General features: G+C 40.2%; 4 protein-coding genes across 7 annotated transcripts; all 4 read left to right on the forward strand.

Annotated features, from left to right (window-relative positions):
* The first annotated feature begins 578 nt into the window (after window positions 1-578).
* Window positions 579-16038, forward strand: LOC146459127 (uncharacterized). 4 transcript variants are annotated; one of them, XM_085089755.1, is made up of 3 exons: window positions 579-699; window positions 3860-4456; window positions 15648-16038. In XM_085089755.1, exon 2 carries the CDS (start codon window positions 3882-3884, stop codon window positions 4443-4445), a length of 564 nt encoding a protein of 187 aa, XP_084945881.1. In that variant the 5' UTR covers window positions 579-699; window positions 3860-3881; the 3' UTR covers window positions 4446-4456; window positions 15648-16038. The 4 variants fall into 4 exon arrangements, with proteins under 4 accessions (XP_084945881.1, XP_084945880.1, XP_084945879.1 ...); XM_085089754.1 differs by lacking the exon at window positions 15648-16038 and adding an exon at window positions 4513-5129 and having other exon boundaries at window positions 3860-4468; XM_085089753.1 differs by lacking the exon at window positions 15648-16038 and adding an exon at window positions 4501-5129.
* Window positions 5795-8163, forward strand: LOC146459128 (uncharacterized). Its single transcript, XM_085089750.1, has 2 exons — window positions 5795-5874; window positions 6937-8163. The coding sequence occupies exon 2, from the start codon at window positions 6948-6950 to the stop codon at window positions 7539-7541; it is 594 nt and encodes a 197-aa protein (XP_084945876.1). The 5' UTR covers window positions 5795-5874; window positions 6937-6947; the 3' UTR covers window positions 7542-8163.
* On the forward strand, window positions 8712-11444 carry LOC146459129 (uncharacterized). Its single transcript, XM_085089757.1, has 2 exons — window positions 8712-8850; window positions 10292-11444. The coding sequence occupies exon 2, from the start codon at window positions 10303-10305 to the stop codon at window positions 10855-10857; it is 555 nt and encodes a 184-aa protein (XP_084945883.1). The 5' UTR covers window positions 8712-8850; window positions 10292-10302; the 3' UTR covers window positions 10858-11444.
* LOC146459130 (uncharacterized) lies at window positions 12460-16038 on the forward strand. The gene is made up of 2 exons (XM_085089756.1): window positions 12460-12609; window positions 15026-16038. Exon 2 carries the CDS (start codon window positions 15037-15039, stop codon window positions 15589-15591), a length of 555 nt encoding a protein of 184 aa, XP_084945882.1. The 5' UTR covers window positions 12460-12609; window positions 15026-15036; the 3' UTR covers window positions 15592-16038.
* Window positions 16039-17225: the final 1187 nt, after the last annotated feature.

Below are 17225 nucleotides of genomic sequence, written 5' to 3' on the forward strand. Positions count from 1 at the left end.
TGCGCGGTCAAAGTTAATTATCATAAGTCCATATTGTAATTCTAATATAAGATAGCTATTTTTTAAAAGTGAGGAAGCCTGACTTTATAAGCCTCGTGGTTTCTTTCAGGTTTTCTCGCCATTTATTTTCTTTGGTCAATTTTCATCATTTTTTTTCCATCTGTAATTGTTGTATATGGCAAAATAAATATTGTATTGTATTGTATTGTATTGTATTGTATTGTATTGTAAAGAAAACGATTTTTTGGAACACTAACAGACAGTTGATACCCAAGAGCACCCCAGGTTGCTAGTAGAGTAACTTGGTAGCCGTCTATTAATTATTAACTACAAATTCTAATTTTAAAACTTCACTAAATCTTCAATATTTCTTATTTCTCTTAATTTTACCAATCTTTCTAGAAAACTACTCCTCCCAAATATACTCAAAAATCACCCAAAAATTCACAAAATACCCCACAACACAGATTCACGGTATGACTGATAGGGTTTTTGGATTGTTTGAAACGCGAACGAGATCAGTTCTTGCGGAACGTGTCGTGCAGACTCGTTCTCAGGCTCCAATCTTTCCCCTGGTTTCGCTTTCACTTTACTGTTCGCGCAGCTAATTCACTTCCTTGACTTCCGGGTCGATTGCATTGCTGGCTGCAGTTTGCAGGATCTGCGATTCTGTGATAGATTCAAGCGTCATTCTTAACAGTACGTATACCTTCTTTCCCTATAACATAGCGTTCAGTTCTTCAATTGTTAATTGCTCATGTAATCAAGCCGATCTGTCCTTTGTGTAGAGCAAATTCAGTTAAGAGGGAATCACTTCGTCCATATACAAACAATGCTATAGTCATTGTGTTCTCATTCAGAACTTTAAATGGCGCAGTTGATAAGTTCACGCACATGTGAATCAATCAGCCAAACTGAAATCAGATGAAGGAACACTGAGTTATAACTGTTTAGTCAGTCTGATCTATAAATTATCCGTTCGACTGGTTTCACGATCCTTCATGTTTTTGTTGACATTTTCAAAACGTTTACGATCTGGAGAACTCATCAGCTACACAGATTACTCAGAGTAATTTTGAATGCATTTTTGGGTACTGATCTACCTGTAACCAATCGTACAAAGCGACTGTAGATAAATTAAGACAGGTTCAGTTTGAATTTACGATCTTTCGGCTCGATTACCTGACGCTGTTCGAGAAATGAGGGAGAGGCAGAAATCGAGCCTACAGTAGGAGGTATAAACTTTCTTCTGTGTTCTATAGCGCACGCCAAAACTCGCTTCGCGAGAGATTCGCGGGCTTGCTCGCGTGATTGCCCGCGCTCGAGTATCCCTGTCCCGAGAGAAACGAGGGTTTCATAATTTACATCTGACAAGGAAATAGTAAAGCCAAGGGACGTATAAACTCACGATAAGAGTATTGCGGATCGTAACTACTGCTAACTTCGAGAGATTTCAATCGGGTAACTAAAAGATCACAGAACCAGTTACACACGGATTTAACGAAAGTTTGCATCCGATCACAGTCTTGCAACTCCTCTCTGCCATTTTACTCGGTTAGAGGGATCAATTTACTGTGTAATTTCCTGGTTTTTCATGTGTTTGTGGAAGTAAATCGATTCACTGATCACTGAGTCATGCATTTAAAGTAAAGCAAATTTATTTGTGCACGGTGATATATAAAAATAGAAGCTTGGGGGGTCGTGTAAACAAACAGATCAGAAACTCCTTTAAAATTCCAACTGGCAGGGAGGCTTACCAGTTTGGTATTTACAACGCGTGATCGAGGATTTGAAAAGGGACTACCGTATCCAACTGGTGGTCAGAGAGGGGACTGGAACCTGGTGCCTTCAGGACACGCCCTCTCCCTGTGCCCCAGACACCGCTAACACTGGCATACCAACAATGAATCAGGGATTACTGTCACAAACAGTCCAATGTCACGTACGGTAAGACCCAGTAAGAGTTTTACAAAATTTGACCTATCCTAACAATAGAATTCGTACAAAAAGGCGGTGTGTCTTAAATTATGTAGCATTGTAAGTGAACGCAACGGTTTTTCATGATGAAAATTTAAAGGTTTTCTAAATATTAAAAATCAACTTACTCTAAACGCTGTGTTGCGGTCTTCTTTGTTGTTTTCCCGCTTCCTCGCCCGAGTTGAAGCGATCTCGTTGACTGTCGTTTTCCGCGTTTCAAATTGCTAAAAGAAACAAAGTATAAACCCGAAAAACGATAACTCGCCGAAATCACTTCAAATAGCAAACAGTAAAGCCACGTGCCTGTTCGAATCAGTTGAGGACTGAGCTTGGGTTGCCTGTGTTACAGTCACATTTGAGTTACTTCTGGACTGTTAATTGTTTCAGAAAGAAACCCAGTCATATGTCAGATAAATAAAGCGCAAGCGTGACGAGTGATATATTTCTCGTGGAGTGATCTGACCCCCTCCACTCATTTTCAAAAGTCTCTGTTTCCATCGCGCCGAAAACTTAGTTAAACGTTTTTGTAACATATAAACGCTCGAATTACGATGAAAACGACTGGAGCCTGGGGTTGAGTAGGTGTAAACGCTCGGATTTGGACTGGAAACCATCGTCGTGTGCCACTAATTGCGTCATCGTTCTCAAAAGTGATCGTTTTCACCTGTCCACACTAAAACCTTAGGGTCAGTTATTAAAAGACAGTTGAGATGGTGTTTAAAAAAACCACGCTCTAAGCCATTTTTAATTTTGCCAACAAACAGGTCTAAACATTGTCTGCTGCTGACGGCAACAAGAAGGCTTGCGTCCCAGACTAGAAAACTATTTATCTACTTAAAATAGACCACTTATAGACAGATTTGACGGTCTACTGATTGTCTTAAGCCGCGGCCTAAGTTAGACTCTGTTTAAATAACTGGCCCTTAGTGTTTTAAAACGATACATTTTCAAAAATTTTCACTTCTTGATACTGTCTTTTCAAAGGTTACCGTTTCCACCAGCGTTTTCGATCGTTTTAGTGTGGACCTGATAGCCAAAAAAACAAAAACAAAACAACAACAACAACAACAGCAACAAAAAAGAACAAAAACGAAAAAACATTCCAAAAAGTGTGGACGGAACCTAAGTCTGACTGGTCGCAGTACAATGAAAAATGGGGATCTTCAGATAAGAGCTCGAGTACGAGAATGAGTAGGAGTACGATTTTCAAATTTCAAATCAGTCACATCTCCAGAACTCTCGCTCCTTCCCGTTGTTTAACAACAGATAAGGAAATCCCAGAAACAAGCGAGTTTGTATGATAAGTATCTTAACCGCGCAAACTAGAATTTGAGTCGTACTCGCAGTCAAATCTGGAGGTCCCTTTTATCTCGGCATGTACTCTCTTCTGAATTGTATGATAGATAGCACAAGGTGTCAGCCCTAACCTTAATTCTCACAAAAACGCACATAATTCTGTCAATTTATCATGAAGTCATATGAAAACGACAAAAAGGCCTGTTCAGTTGGAGTACCAAATTCAGAGTTCGCTGCATTTCTGAACACAAGTGCTCTCTTCGCGGTTACTAGCTTTGTTCGTGATTAAAGCATAAAAAGCTTATACAGGTGGCAACTTTCAAACGCCGCTTTTAAGTCCGTTTTTTTCTTTTTGCCTTTTCCATTCAAAATTGCCAATTATTCTAAGTATACAAAAATGTACAAATGCTTTAATTTAAACATGAATCGTCCTTTTATCGTTCTCGATCCTTTCAAGCTTTCCATGTTTGCTTAGTTGTGTACTCTTTTACTGTCAAACCTAGGAAACGCTTGAACATCGCAAAATGTTTGCCGGCAATACTGAGCCGGATGAAAATTGAGGGGAAAAATTCTCTTCATTTTCCAGGATACAAACTGAAGCCCACAAAATGGCAGCATTTGTCCAAGAAAGAGTTGGCATAAAAGAATTTGGACGAGCAGTTATGGTGTCAGACAGTCCACAAGCCAGACTGATGTATTATCTTGATTGTGTTGCAACGGTTCTCAAGCTGGACAACCCAAATTTGAGGAGGTTGAAGAATTATCAGAATTACAATTCACTAACTGATGCAGAGATCGACGCACTGTTGGCGCTTGTCCTACTGTTCAGCCCTGACGAGCTGTTGGGCAAGGTATTCTTCCCCAGCGAAGACTGCGATGGATACAGTAACCAATTCTTTGAGCTAAACGCAGTGTCTCATATGGTGGCTGTGTCAGACAACATCCTGATTGGGGGTGAGAGGAAGCGAGTTGCTAAAGTGATGTTCTTTCAGAGGTGGTGGATGGACTACAACTACTTTACACCCATGAGATCATTTCAGGGTCGTCTGCAAAGGATGGCCCGCGGGCTGCCGGGACGAGCATCTACCCCTCCCAGAGCACTCCCTCCACCCAGGCCTCGCCCTGACCCTGCTCCCGCTCCAAGAGAGGAAAGTTCTTGTAATATTTTGTAGTTATGAAAACAGTGGAATCTGTTGTCATTAAGGAAAAGCAGCTAAAATGAAACAGTTAGATTTTTAGTTGAGCAAGCACAGTGACACTATGTAGGCAACTGAGTGACTACCGTAACCGTCATTCAGAGCTCTAAAGAAGATGTCAATTGTTGTAATTTTGTCCAGTGTTATCCGGCCAAATAATTTACAATGGTGCAGTGTGTAGACAGATATCAGTCTGACTAGAGGTAAGGATATGAACTAGTACAATCAGTCTACTTTACATGGTAACTGTAGTCAACAACTGCGTATTAAATGACAATGGTGCAGAGTATAGACTGACTAGAGGTAACGATATGAAGGAGTAGAATGTCCACTTTGCCTGGCAATTGCATTGTCAAAGATCAAGAAAGGCCTTACCCACGTGTTATTCCCAATACTAACAAAACGTATATTAACCTGTATCGAGAACAGCTCACAACTATTTACCTCTATTAAAAGTTATAGCATTGCAAGTCATGAAATAAATAGCAGAAAGCAGAAAGCTATTTGCTCAATTTTGTCTGTACAAGTACATGCAAATCAAGATTGAAAATTCCTAGCATTGTGCAACAGTGAAATGTATATTGAATGTGATCTTCCCAACTGGACTTTAAGTAAAAGTTTGTAATTTTTAGAAGGAAATAAAGGAACATTTATTTTTTAGGCACGACTTGAAATTGAAGGTGTGTAGTTCTTGTCTGCATGGCGGCACTTCAGTAGGGTTGCACTTTTCTAGGCTCCGTGTGTTGCCTTTTCTCAAATATGAAATGTATGGGAATTTTGTCGGGACCCTGAGGGAACTTGCAATAGGGTGGGTTTTGCTTGAGAGAGTGTCCGTAGAGGAGAGGAACAGCGCTGTAGACGTCTGATAAATTACATTCGTGGAAGCTTTCACCGGAAGTTCAGCTGATTGTTGATTATGCATGGATGTAGAAATTGGCCTAATAATCCATTCACAATCCTTCATGTGTGGCGATTGCTTTGTTTCCAAAGGACTATTCTTAGAAATGTTGTCAAAACTCCATTCACAATCACTCAGGTATGGCAATTATTTTTACATGTGCGATTTTTGATGGACCTTTTTACAATTGCAGAGTACTCTTTCTGACTATCCGTCATTGTAGACCTCTTTGTACGGCTCTGTGGTGAAATCTTTCAAAGAAACACTGTAACAAGCCAAAGATACAGACACATATGGAGATAGATATATGGAAGTTTCCACATAATGGCGAGACCCTGACCTAAGAGACAGCACGTGATCTTTATTGCGACAGAGTACTTCAGCCTCGATCTCAGCTTAGCTCGTTCCGCTTTCACTATCAGGTCTTACTTCCTTGATTCCCTGGCTGATCATATTGCTGGCTCCAGTGTTCAGGATTTTTCGTACTGATTTGAGGCGTTATTAACAGTACGTATACCTTTCTTTCCTATAATTATGTTCAGTTCTTCAACTGATCATGTAATCAAACTGATAAGTTCTTAAAAGGTAAATTCAGTGGAAAGACATCATTTTGGCCTTCCTATTAAGAACTTCAGATGACCCAGCTGTTTAATAAGCTGATCACAATTTAACACACATGCTTTCGGGAACAAAGCAGCCAAACGCAACTGTGACTCAGGAAAATTGAGAGCTATGACGTTTCCATCAAACGAATCAGTATAAATTATAATTCGAATAGTTTTGCGATCTTTCAAAAGTTTGTTGTCATTTTAGACTCTAAGTGAATAAATGTCATCAAGAATACTTTGTGTAATTTTGAGTGAGAGCGATCTATGTTAAGTCATCAGCCAAACGTACGTACAAAGTGATGGCAGTTTAGAGTGATTATTTGGAATGTTTTTGCGTTCTTTCTAGTATTTTAATACAGCGGCCATTTCCCCGAAGGCAATTCAATTTCTTCTAATTCTTGCATAAGGAAAAGTCATTTCCCTGAATATTTCCTTGCTCGCTTCCGTGATCACTTGCTATCACAAGAGATGAACTCAGCACTGAACGCCGGCGCTTCATTGCTAATTCAGGCTGGAGCGTTACTCGTGTTAAAAAGAAGAGAGACCCCGCTTATTTACGTAAGTTAACTCTGCACTTGCGAAAAGAAGGCCTGAAAACAATTCAGGCTTGAACGGGATTTGAACCCATGACCTCTGCCCGGCGGTGCAGTGCTCTACCAACTAAGCTATCCGAAGCCAGCTGGGAGCTGGCTTTATTGTGAGTTCGAAATATACCTGTGGAGGGCGAATACATGAATTAATATGAATATATGGAACATATATCTCAGAAATGCGTGCTCGTCCGACACATCAAAGATCCTGGGTTTAAATCCCGTTGAAGGTCTCGAAATGGTTGTGAGTCTTACTCTAAACTGCAGATGAATTGAAAGCGGAGATGAACGGCTAAAACTTCAGTTTGTGAAATAAACACTGATCAGGTCTAAGATTGAGGTGCAAATCATTGGTTCTCTTCATTTTTCAGAAGCCCAAGAAATGGCAGCATTTGTCGGCGAGAGAATTGGCATAAAAGACATTGGAGTAAGGGTTACAGTGCCAAATAATGCAACAGCAAAGCTAATGTACTACCTTGAATGTGTTGCAACGGTTCTCAAGCTGGAAAATCCAAATTTGAGAAGGTTAACGAATTACCAGAATTACAATTCACTAACCGATGCAGAGACCGACGCACTGTTGGCGCTTGTCCTACTGTTCAGCCCTGACGAGCTGTTGGGCAAGGTATTCTTCCCCAGCGAAGACTGCGGAGAAAGCACTAACCAATTCTTTGAGCTAAGCGCAGTGTCTCACATGTTGGCTGTGGCAGACAACATCCTGATTGGGGGCGAGAGCAAGCGAGTTGCTAAAGTGATGTTATTTAAGATGTCGTGGATGGACAAGAACTACTTAACACCTTTGAAGTCATTCGAGGGTCGTCTGCAAAGGATGGCCCGCGGGCTGCCGGGACGAGCACCGACCACGCAAAGAGCACTGCCTCCATCCAGGCCTCGCCCTGCTCCCGCTACTAGGCAAAGTAGTAGAAGACCACGCCCTGCGTCCGCTACTACTCAAAGTTGTTGCAATATTTTGTAGTGATGAAAACAGTGGTTTGATGTCATAAAGCGAAAAGAGTTTAAGTCAAAAAGTAGACTTTTAGTTGCACAGACACAGTGACACTTATATAGGCAATTGATTGACTTCCATAAAAGTCGTTCATAACTCAAAACGACACGTCAACTGCTGTTATTTTATCCAGTGTTATCCGGCCAAATTCACAAGGTGCGGTGTGTAGACAGATATCAATGTAGAGGTGAAGATATGAAGGCGTAGAATGTCCACTTTTCATGGCAATCATTGCCATAAAAAGAGGACGTTCTACGCCTTCATGCTATGATTGCATTGTCAAAGATAAAGAAAGGCCCTATCCACGTGTTATTCCCAGTACTAACAAAACGTATATTAACCTGTATCCAGATCAGTTCACAACTATTTACCTCCATTGAAAATTATAGCATTGCAAGTCATAAAGTAAAAATCAGAAAGCAGAAAGGCATTTGCCCGATTTTGTCTGTACAAGAAGTGTATGAAAATCAGGAATAAAACCTTTTGAGCATTGTGCAATAATGAAATATATTTTGAAAGTAATCTTCCATACTGGAATGTAAGTAAAAGTTTGTAAGTGTTTTGATGGGAATAAAGGAACATTTATTTTTTACGCACGACTTGAAATTGAAGGCCTGTAGGTCTTGGTCTTCGTATTTCTTTAATATGTATGAAATGTGTGGTGATTTTGTTGGGACCCTGAAGGGAACTGGTAATAGGGTGGTTTCCATACGAGAGAGTGTCCGTAATAAAGGAAATGCACAGCTATAGTAATGAATTACATCAAAGAAGCTTACCCGGAAGTTTTTCTGAGAAATTCTAAAAATTTGCATCAAGTTTCAAGCATGTTCGAAACCACTGCGATATCGGGGCGACAAATCGCTCTAGTTTACAAAGGCGATTTGGAACTGCAACCCGAGCGCCATAAATGTTGCACTAAAACATCGCACGTATGAACGGACCTTCGATTGCCGAGTAGGTCGAGTAGCCTTTCCCATTATCCATCATCATGGAACTGATTGCACGGCTCTGCGTGGAAATCTTTCAAAGAAACACTGTATCAAGCCAAAGATACCGACACACATGCAGATAGATATATTTGAACATGATGGCGAGGCACTGACCTTGGGACAGAACGTGATTATTGCGACAGAGTACTTCAGCCTCGATCTCAGGTCCTGTTCTCACCCTAGCTCGTTCCGCTTTCACTATCAGGTCTTAACTTCCTTGATTCCCTGGCTGATCGTATTGCTGGCTCCAGTGTTCTGGACTTTTCGTACAATTTGAAGCGTTCTTAACAGTACGTATACCTCTCTTTCCTATAATTATGTTCAGTTCTTCAACTGATCATGTAATCAAACTGATAGGTCCTTTAGTAAAGAGGAAATCTTCAGTGGAAAGGCATAATTTTGTTTTTATACTGGCTTAGCCGAAGCTACTTCAGGTAGCGTTCTTGCAGATGTTAATAAGCTGATCAATATTTAACGCACATGCTGTTATGAACAAAGCAGTTAAACTTAAGTATGACCCAGGAAAATTGAGAGTTACGACGGTTGTTAGTAGAACGCGTGACGGCTTAACGAGTAATTAGCGTTACGGGTTTTTTTCACTTTCGCTTTTGTTCTTGTCTAAAATTCCCTTTATTTGGTCATTTCGCTCTTTGCTTTCCTCCTGAATGGTTTTGTCGATAGCAATAGTGAATTGATTGTTTGGAAAACCCTACTGCTAATAAGTCGCTCAGCTTGAACGACCTTTAGGCAAACCAGGATAAATTATAATTTACGCGAATATTTTTTTAGATCTTTCAAGACTTTGTTGATGTTTTAGACTCTAGCGAATAACTGTCATCAATATGTGGCAATTAAGAGGATACAAGTTTGAGTAAGTTTGAATGAAATCTATGTTAAGCAATGAGCCAAACGTACAAAGTAATTGCAGTTAAAACTGATTAATTGAATTTTTTTTTTGTTATCTTACCAGTATGTTGATACCGCGGGGGTCAAAACCCCTCTCCCCGAAGGCAAATCAATTTCATTTAAATAAAGATTCAGTTTCCCGGAAAATTTTCGCTCTCGCTCGCTCCTATCACGAGAGATTAACTCAACGGTGAACAAGATAACAGCGTTTGAACTTCATGTCGTTCATAGCTCATTTGCTAGAGCGTTACACTTGTTTAATAGAAGAAACTGAAGAAAGACCCTCGGTAGTTATTTACACAACTTACTGAAGCATTTGCGACAAGAAAGCTTGGAAAAAAATCAGGTTTTGAACAGGATTCAAACCAATGACCTCTGCGACGCCGGTGCAGTGCGCTACCAACTGAGCTATCAAGCTAGCTGGGAGCCGGTCATATTGTGAGTTAATTCGTGACATACCCGAAAAGAATGAAATAAATGACTATGGATAAATGAAACATACATCTGAAGTGCGTGTTCGTCCGGCACATCTAAGGTCATCAGTTTAAATCCCGTTGAAGGTCTCGAAATGGTTGTGAGTGTCATTTTAAACTGTAGGGCTGAGTTGCTCGAAGCATGGTTAGCGCTAACCATTGGTTAAGAGGTATTAAAACCTCTAGGTTGTCATGGTATTTAACCCGGGTTAGCGCTAACCATGCTTCGAGCAACTGGGCCCAGATGAATTGCCTGAGACATAGCTGAAAGGATAAAAATTCAGTTTATGAAATCAAGACTGATCAGGTCTATGATTGAGGCGCAAATCATTGGTTTCTCTTCATTTTTCAGAAGCCAAGAAAATGGCAGCATTTGTCCGCGAGAGAGTAGGCATAAAAGATATTACAAGATCGGTTACAGTGCCAAATAACGCAACAGCAAAACTGATGTACTACCTTGACTGTGTTGCAACGGTTCTCAAGTTGAAAAGTCCAAATTTGAGAAGGTTAACGAATTACCAGAATTACAATTCACTAACCGATGCAGAGATCGACGCACTGTTGGCGCTTGTCATACTGTTCAGCCCTGACGAGCTGTTGGGCAAGGTTTTCTTCCCCAGCGAAGACTGCGGGGGACACACTAACCAATTCTTTGAGCTGAGCGCAGTGTCTCACATGTTGGCTGTAGCAGACAACATCGTGATTGGGGGCGAGAGCAAGCGAGTTGCTAAAGTGATGTTCTTTCAGAGGTCCTGGATGGACAAGTACTACTTAACACCTGTGATGTCATTTCAGGGTCGTCTGCAAAGGATGGCCCGCGGGCTGCCGGGAAGAGCACCGACCTCGCGAAGTGCGCTGCTTCCACCCAGGTCTCGCCCTGCTCCCGCTACTACAGAATGTTGTTGCAATATTTTGTAGTGATGTAAACAGTGGTTTGATGTCATAAAGATTAAAGAGCTTTTTAAGGTCAAAAAGTAGATTTTTAGTTCCATAAACACAGTGACACCCGTAATATAGGCAATTGATTGACTTCCATAAAACTCGTTCATAATCCCAAAGGAAACGTCAACTGTTGTAATTATATCCAGTGTTAACCGGCCAAATTCACAATGGTGCGGAGTATGGACAGACATCAGTCTAGAGGTATGGAGGCGTAGAGGCGTAGAATGTCCACTTTTCATGGCAATTGCATTGACAAATATCAAGAAAGGCCCTACCCACGTGATATTCCCATTCCTAACAAATAGTATTTTCACTTGTATCGAAATCAGCTCACAACTATTTACCTCCATTAACAATTAAAGCATTGCAAGTCATAAAATAAATAGCAAAAAGCAGAAAGGTATTTACTCGATTTTGTCTGTACAAGTGAAGGAAAATCAAGTCTAAAACCATCCAGCATTGTGCAATAATGTGATATACAGCTATTTCACTTAACGTTGTCGGATCAAAGTATAAAGCTATAAGACAAGACCTCAAGATTCTGTGGATTTTTTTAATGCATGAGCTCATCAAAATCAGCTATGCCTTGACTGCCCAGTGAAGATATATAATGGCGAGCCATTCAGATAAAGAAAATGTTAGGATATCAAATGGATGGCAATTGCATTGACAAATATTAAAAAAGGCCCTACCCACGTGTTATTCCCATTCCTAACAAATAGTATTTTAACCTGTATCGAAATCAGCTCACAACTATTTACCTCCATTAAAAATTAAAGCCTTGCAAGTCAAGATTCTGTGGATATTTTTATGAATAAGTTAACCAAAATCAGCTATGCCTTGTCTGCCCAGTGAAGATATATAATGGCGAGCCATTTAGATAAAGAAAATGTTAGGATATCAAATGGATGAGGTGGCAGCGTTTTTGAAGACGTCTTTAAGCTTTAAGCTTTGATCCGACAATGTTAATTGAAATAGCTGTATATTGAAAGTAATCTTCCAAACTGGACTTGTAAAAGTTTGTAATTTTTTTATGGAAATAAAGGAACATTTATTTTTTACGCACGACTTGAAATTGAAGGTCTGTAGGTCTTGTCTTTGTCTTGGTTTTCGTCTTTCTTCCTGTGTGGTGATTTTGTTGGGACCCTGAAGGGAACTGGTAATAGGGTGGTTTCCATACGAGAGTGTCCGTAAAAGAGACGCACAGCTATAGTAATAAACTACATCATAGAAGCTTACCCGGAAGTTTTTCTGAGAAATTCCAAACATTTGCATCAATTGACATGTTCGAAACCACTGCGATTTCGTGGCGACAAATCGCGCTGAAATCTTCTCTAGTTTGCACAGGTGATTTGAAACTGCAACCTGAGCACCTTAAATGTTGCACTAAAAAAAATCGCATTTGTGAACGGATCTTTGATTGCAGAGTGGCCTCTCCCACTATCGGCTCTGCGGGGAAATCTTTCAACGAAACACCGTAACAAGCCAAAGGTTCCGACACACATGAAGATAGATATATAGAGGTTTGAACATGATGGCGAGGCATTGACCTGGGATAGCACGTGATCTTGATTGCGACAGAGTACTTCAGCCTCGATCTCAGGTCCTGTTCTCACCCTAGCTCGTTCCGCTTTCACTATCAGGTCTTAACTTCCTTGATTCCCTGGCTGATCGTATTGCTGGCTCCAGTGTTCAGGATTTTTCGTACAATTTGAAGCGTTCTTAACAGTACGTATACCTCTCTTTCCTATAATTATGTTCAGTTCATCAACTGGGTATGTAATCAAACTGATAAGTTCTTTTATAGCAAAAAGGTAAATTCAGCCCTTGTGGAAAGGCATCATTTTGCCTTTATCCGGCCTAACCGGAAGCTACTTCAGGTAGCGTTTTTATGAAGAACTTCAACTCACGCAGATTTTTAATAAGCTGATCTTTCTTTAACGCACATGCTGTTATGAACAAAGCAGCTAAACTTAAGTATGACTCAGGAAAATTGAGAGTTACAACGGTTGTTAGTAGAACGCTTAACGAGTAATTAGCGTTACGGGTTATTTTCACTTTTACTTTTGTTATTGTCTAAAATTCTCTTTGTTTGATCATTTCGCTCTTCGGTTTCCTTCTGAATGGTTTAGTCGATAGCAATAGTGAATTGATGTTTGGAAAGCCCTACTAAAAAGTCGCTCAGCTTGAACGACCTTCAGACAAATCAGGGTAAATTATAATTGGAATATTTTTTCCATCTTCCAAGACTTTGTTGATGTTTTATACTCTAGCGAATAACTGTCATCAATATGTAGCAATTGATTAAAAAAATACTTTGAGTAATTTTTAAGCAATGAGCCAAACATACACTGAAGTTATTGCAGTTAAGACTGATTAATTGAATTGTTTTTGCGTTCATCTTTCCAGTATTCCGCGAAGGCATTTAATCAATTTCTTCTAATTCTAGTTTTCCCGGAAAGTTTCCGCCCTCGCTCGCTCCTATCACGAGAGGTTAACTCACCGCTGAACAAGATAGCAGTGATTGGACTTCATGTCGTTCACAGCTCATTTGCTAGAGCGTTACACTTTTTTAATAAAAGAAAGACCTCCGGTAGTTATTTACATTTATTTCATTTTACCTTTTGCACGACTTTACGTAATCATAAATATTCACAGCACGCGAATAGCGGTGGAATAGACCGGACAAAAATTAAAATTCTTGTTCGGAGAAAGCGAATAATGACTGAAACTTGACCAAGAACCAGCCTTCTTATCTAACACCGGTTTTGGTTCTTGAGCGTAAAACTTGCGTGGATATCGAAAAGAATTCTTACTCTAACCGCTTGTAATTTAACAGAAAAACCTGTCTGGGTATTTTAAACCTTGTTTTTAATTTTTAATCGATTACTTGACTTTTTTACTAATAGGAACATATTTGCTTTTATCTATTTTATTATTATTAAAGATATCTCGATTTATGCAAAGTAGGAACTTTTTCATTCATCTGCGCTTTATTTTAGCTGTTTTTAAACATAAATATCTTAAAATCGGAGACACCCATCAAGCTCAATATATATTTAGAATGTATTGCTATGAGGAAACACCCTTTAACAGAAAAGACGGCAAAGTGTCAAGTTTTATTTTGCCAGAGATATTGGTGAAAATGCGGGAATGAACAAATAAAAAATCACCCCATAAAAATTGATTTATTATATACTTGAAAACGCTCTTACAGATTTTTTTCTAACTTCGCCTACAAGTTGTCTAGATTGAGTAGTTTAAATCCCTAAAGTTTCGTCATTAACAAGTGTCTGACTAGATTTCGAGATAATCGACAATGTTTAAAATGAGAGGCTATGCACTTCCGTTGCTATGATAATAGATGTTGTTTGGAAACTGATGAGAAAATTAACTTTGATCATATGTTGAAATGATGATGTAGTATGAAGGAGATCGAAGTTTATCTTGTATGCGAGATTGTAATTTCAAAACTTCCACCATAAGTCCAGAAAAACTGCTGCGAGCCTCCTTAAGCAGTTGCGACAAGGAAACCTGAAAAAAAATCAGGTTTTGAACGGGATTCAAACCTATGACCTTTGCGATGCCGGTGCAGTGCTCTACCAACTGAGCTATCAAGCTACTTGGGAGCCGGTCATATTGTAGGTTCGTAATATACCCTTAAATAATGAATAAATGAGTATGAATACGTGAAACATATATCTAAACTGCGTGCTCGTCCGACACATCAAAGATCATAGGTTTAAATCCCGTTGAAGGTCTCGAAATGGTTGTGAGTGTTATTCTAAACTGCAGGACCCAGTTGTTCAAAGCCCGATTAAGGTTATCCTGGATTAACGCAAACTTTGACTCGAGTTTAATTGCTAATCGAGGAAGATTCTTCCAAAAAAATTTTGGCCCTCACTTTAAATTACTCCTTTCCTTACCTTAAGCTCGAAATTAGCCTTAAAAACCATTTTTAACGAGCGAGCTGAAACTCCCTCGATTAATATCTAAATGCGGATTAGCGTAAATCGGCTTTCGAACAACCCGGCCCAGATGAATTGAAAGCGGAGATGAACCGGGCTAAAAATTCAGTTTATGATATCAAGACTGATCAGATCTAAGATCGAGGCGCAAATCATTGGTTCTCTTCATTTTTCAGAAGCCCAAGAAATGGCAGCATTTGTCGGCGAGAGAATTGGCATAAGAGAAACTGGTCAAACGGTTACGGTGCCAAGCAATGCAACCGCAAAACTGATGTACTACCTTGATTGTGTAGCAGCGGTTCTCAAGCTGGAAAATCCAAATTTAAGGAGGTTGAAGAATTATCAGAATTACAATTCATTAACCGATGCAGAAATCGACGCACTGTTGGCGCTTGTTATACTGTTCAGCCCTGACGAGCTGTTGGGCAAGGTATTCTTCCCCAGCGAAGACTGCGGAGGATCCAATAACCAGTTCTTTGAGCTGAGCGCAGTGTCTCACATGTTGGCTGTGGCAGATAACATCCTGATTGGGGGCGAGAGGAAGCGAGTTGCTAAAGTGATGTTCTTTAGGAGAGCGTGGATGGACACCAACTACTTTACACCCTTGAGATCATTTCAGGGTCGTCTGCAAAGGATGGCCCGCGGGCTGCCGGGACGAGCACCGACCCCTCAAAGAGCACTGCCCCCACCCAGGCCTCGCCCTGCTCCCGCAAGTAGACAAAATTCTTGTAATATTTTGTAGTGATAAAAACAGTGGGATATGACGTCATAAGGCAGAAAACGGCGAAAGTAAGAAAGCTAGATTTTTAGTTGAGCAAACACAGTGACACTATTTAGACAATTGATGGACTTCCATTAACCTCGTTCATAACTCAAAACGAAACGTCAACATTTGTAATCTTATATTTATCCAGTCCTATCCGGCAAAATAGTTTACCATGGTGCGGTGTATAGACATATATCAGTTTAGAGGTAATGATATAGAGGAGTAGAATCAGTCTCCTTTACATGGCAACTGCTTAGTCAAATGATCAAACTTGAGGCTACTCACGGGTTAGTCCAGCATTAATGTTAACAAAGTGCAATTAATTAATTTGAGATAAACACATACTTTAAGGTTTCTTCAGTACACACTAGCTCGAATAAAATGTATGACCTTGCGTACATTGAAATAAATAGCAGAAAGATAGTTGACTTCCTTTGTCTGTACGAGTGCATGGGTACCACAGTCAGTTATTCACTAATTACTGATTATGTGGTCGTACCGACGAGATTAAGATGGACGATTCCCCTTGTTTGGATGGAAACAACAACATTCGTTTTTAGGCAAAACTCCAAATTTAAAGGCCAACGCCTATCTTGCTTGACCCTTCATCGGCGTGGTCACATGAATCACATCGAATGGTAAAGCTTTCCATTCAACGGAAATTCCTGGTGCGATTGCAAGAGCCATTCCATACACGTCGATCATAAAACAAGCAGTCGTCACTGTGAATGTTTGGTTTATCAAGAGAGTTGATAAGTAAAGGTAAATTGGCCACCGTAAAGAGATTCAAGTGCTGACGTTACGAGCTTTTCGAGGATTCGCTCTGACGAAGGCCTAACGCTCGAAACGTCAGCGATAGCGGAATTTCTTTACGGTGGTCAATTTACCTTTATTTATCAACTCTGTTGATAAACCAAACATTCGTTTCTACTCCCCACCGACGCAGCACCACAGTTTCTTTACAAACTAACCTCCTTTGCCGTCACTATGGACACGCGAGTTATGGGTTCCTCGTGGGGCTGACACGATACCTTCAATGAAGAGTAAATAGATTTTGTCCTCCGGTGACATACTGACCGCGTGCTCGTCCGACACATCATTTTGAAAATGACCTCGCGAGACGGGTATAACATGTTTTTCAACGGATCCAACTTCTTCAGTCGGGCACAAAGGTGGCCTACTCCTAAACTTCAGCCAACTCAGTATCTTTTGGCAAGTAAAGATGGCCATCGGATCAAAAAAAAAAAAAAAAAAAATGGAGAAGTGGCAAACCGTGAGAATCGCCAAAGGACAAAGAGAAACTCATCAGATTCTCAAGTCTAAACAGTCTTTCTTCCTCGCGCCTGATTCGATCGACCGGCTTATCGCATTTCTCACCACCAACTCCAAACTGGTAAAACCACAAAGAACAAAAAACAAAACAAAAACAAAAAAAGAAAAACAGAAAATCCATAGTCAACAAACTATTTTTCCACTTACCTTCGTTATTTCTTTTCTTTAACGGGGCAATAACCTGTGATCAGGCGTTCTTTTCTTGGGGAGCGCGAAAGTGTGGCAGCGCGAGAGTCGGCGGTCGGGAGAAGGGAAGAAAAAAAAAAAAAAAGAAAGAA

The sequence above is a fragment of the Pavona decussata genome, unplaced genomic scaffold, assembly GCF_977016875.1.
Source record: "Pavona decussata unplaced genomic scaffold, jaPavDecu1.1 SCAFFOLD_223, whole genome shotgun sequence".
Classification (NCBI taxonomy): domain Eukaryota; kingdom Metazoa; phylum Cnidaria; class Anthozoa; order Scleractinia; family Agariciidae; genus Pavona; species Pavona decussata.

Excerpts from the sequence above, each read along its gene's own strand:
- LOC146459127 (XM_085089755.1), top strand. The coding sequence starts at position 3,882 with ATGGCAGCATTTGTCCAAGAAAGAGTTGGCATAAAAGAATTTGGACGA.
- LOC146459128 (XM_085089750.1), top strand. The coding sequence starts at position 6,948 with ATGGCAGCATTTGTCGGCGAGAGAATTGGCATAAAAGACATTGGAGTA.
- LOC146459129 (XM_085089757.1), top strand. The coding sequence starts at position 10,303 with ATGGCAGCATTTGTCCGCGAGAGAGTAGGCATAAAAGATATTACAAGA.
- LOC146459130 (XM_085089756.1), top strand. The coding sequence starts at position 15,037 with ATGGCAGCATTTGTCGGCGAGAGAATTGGCATAAGAGAAACTGGTCAA.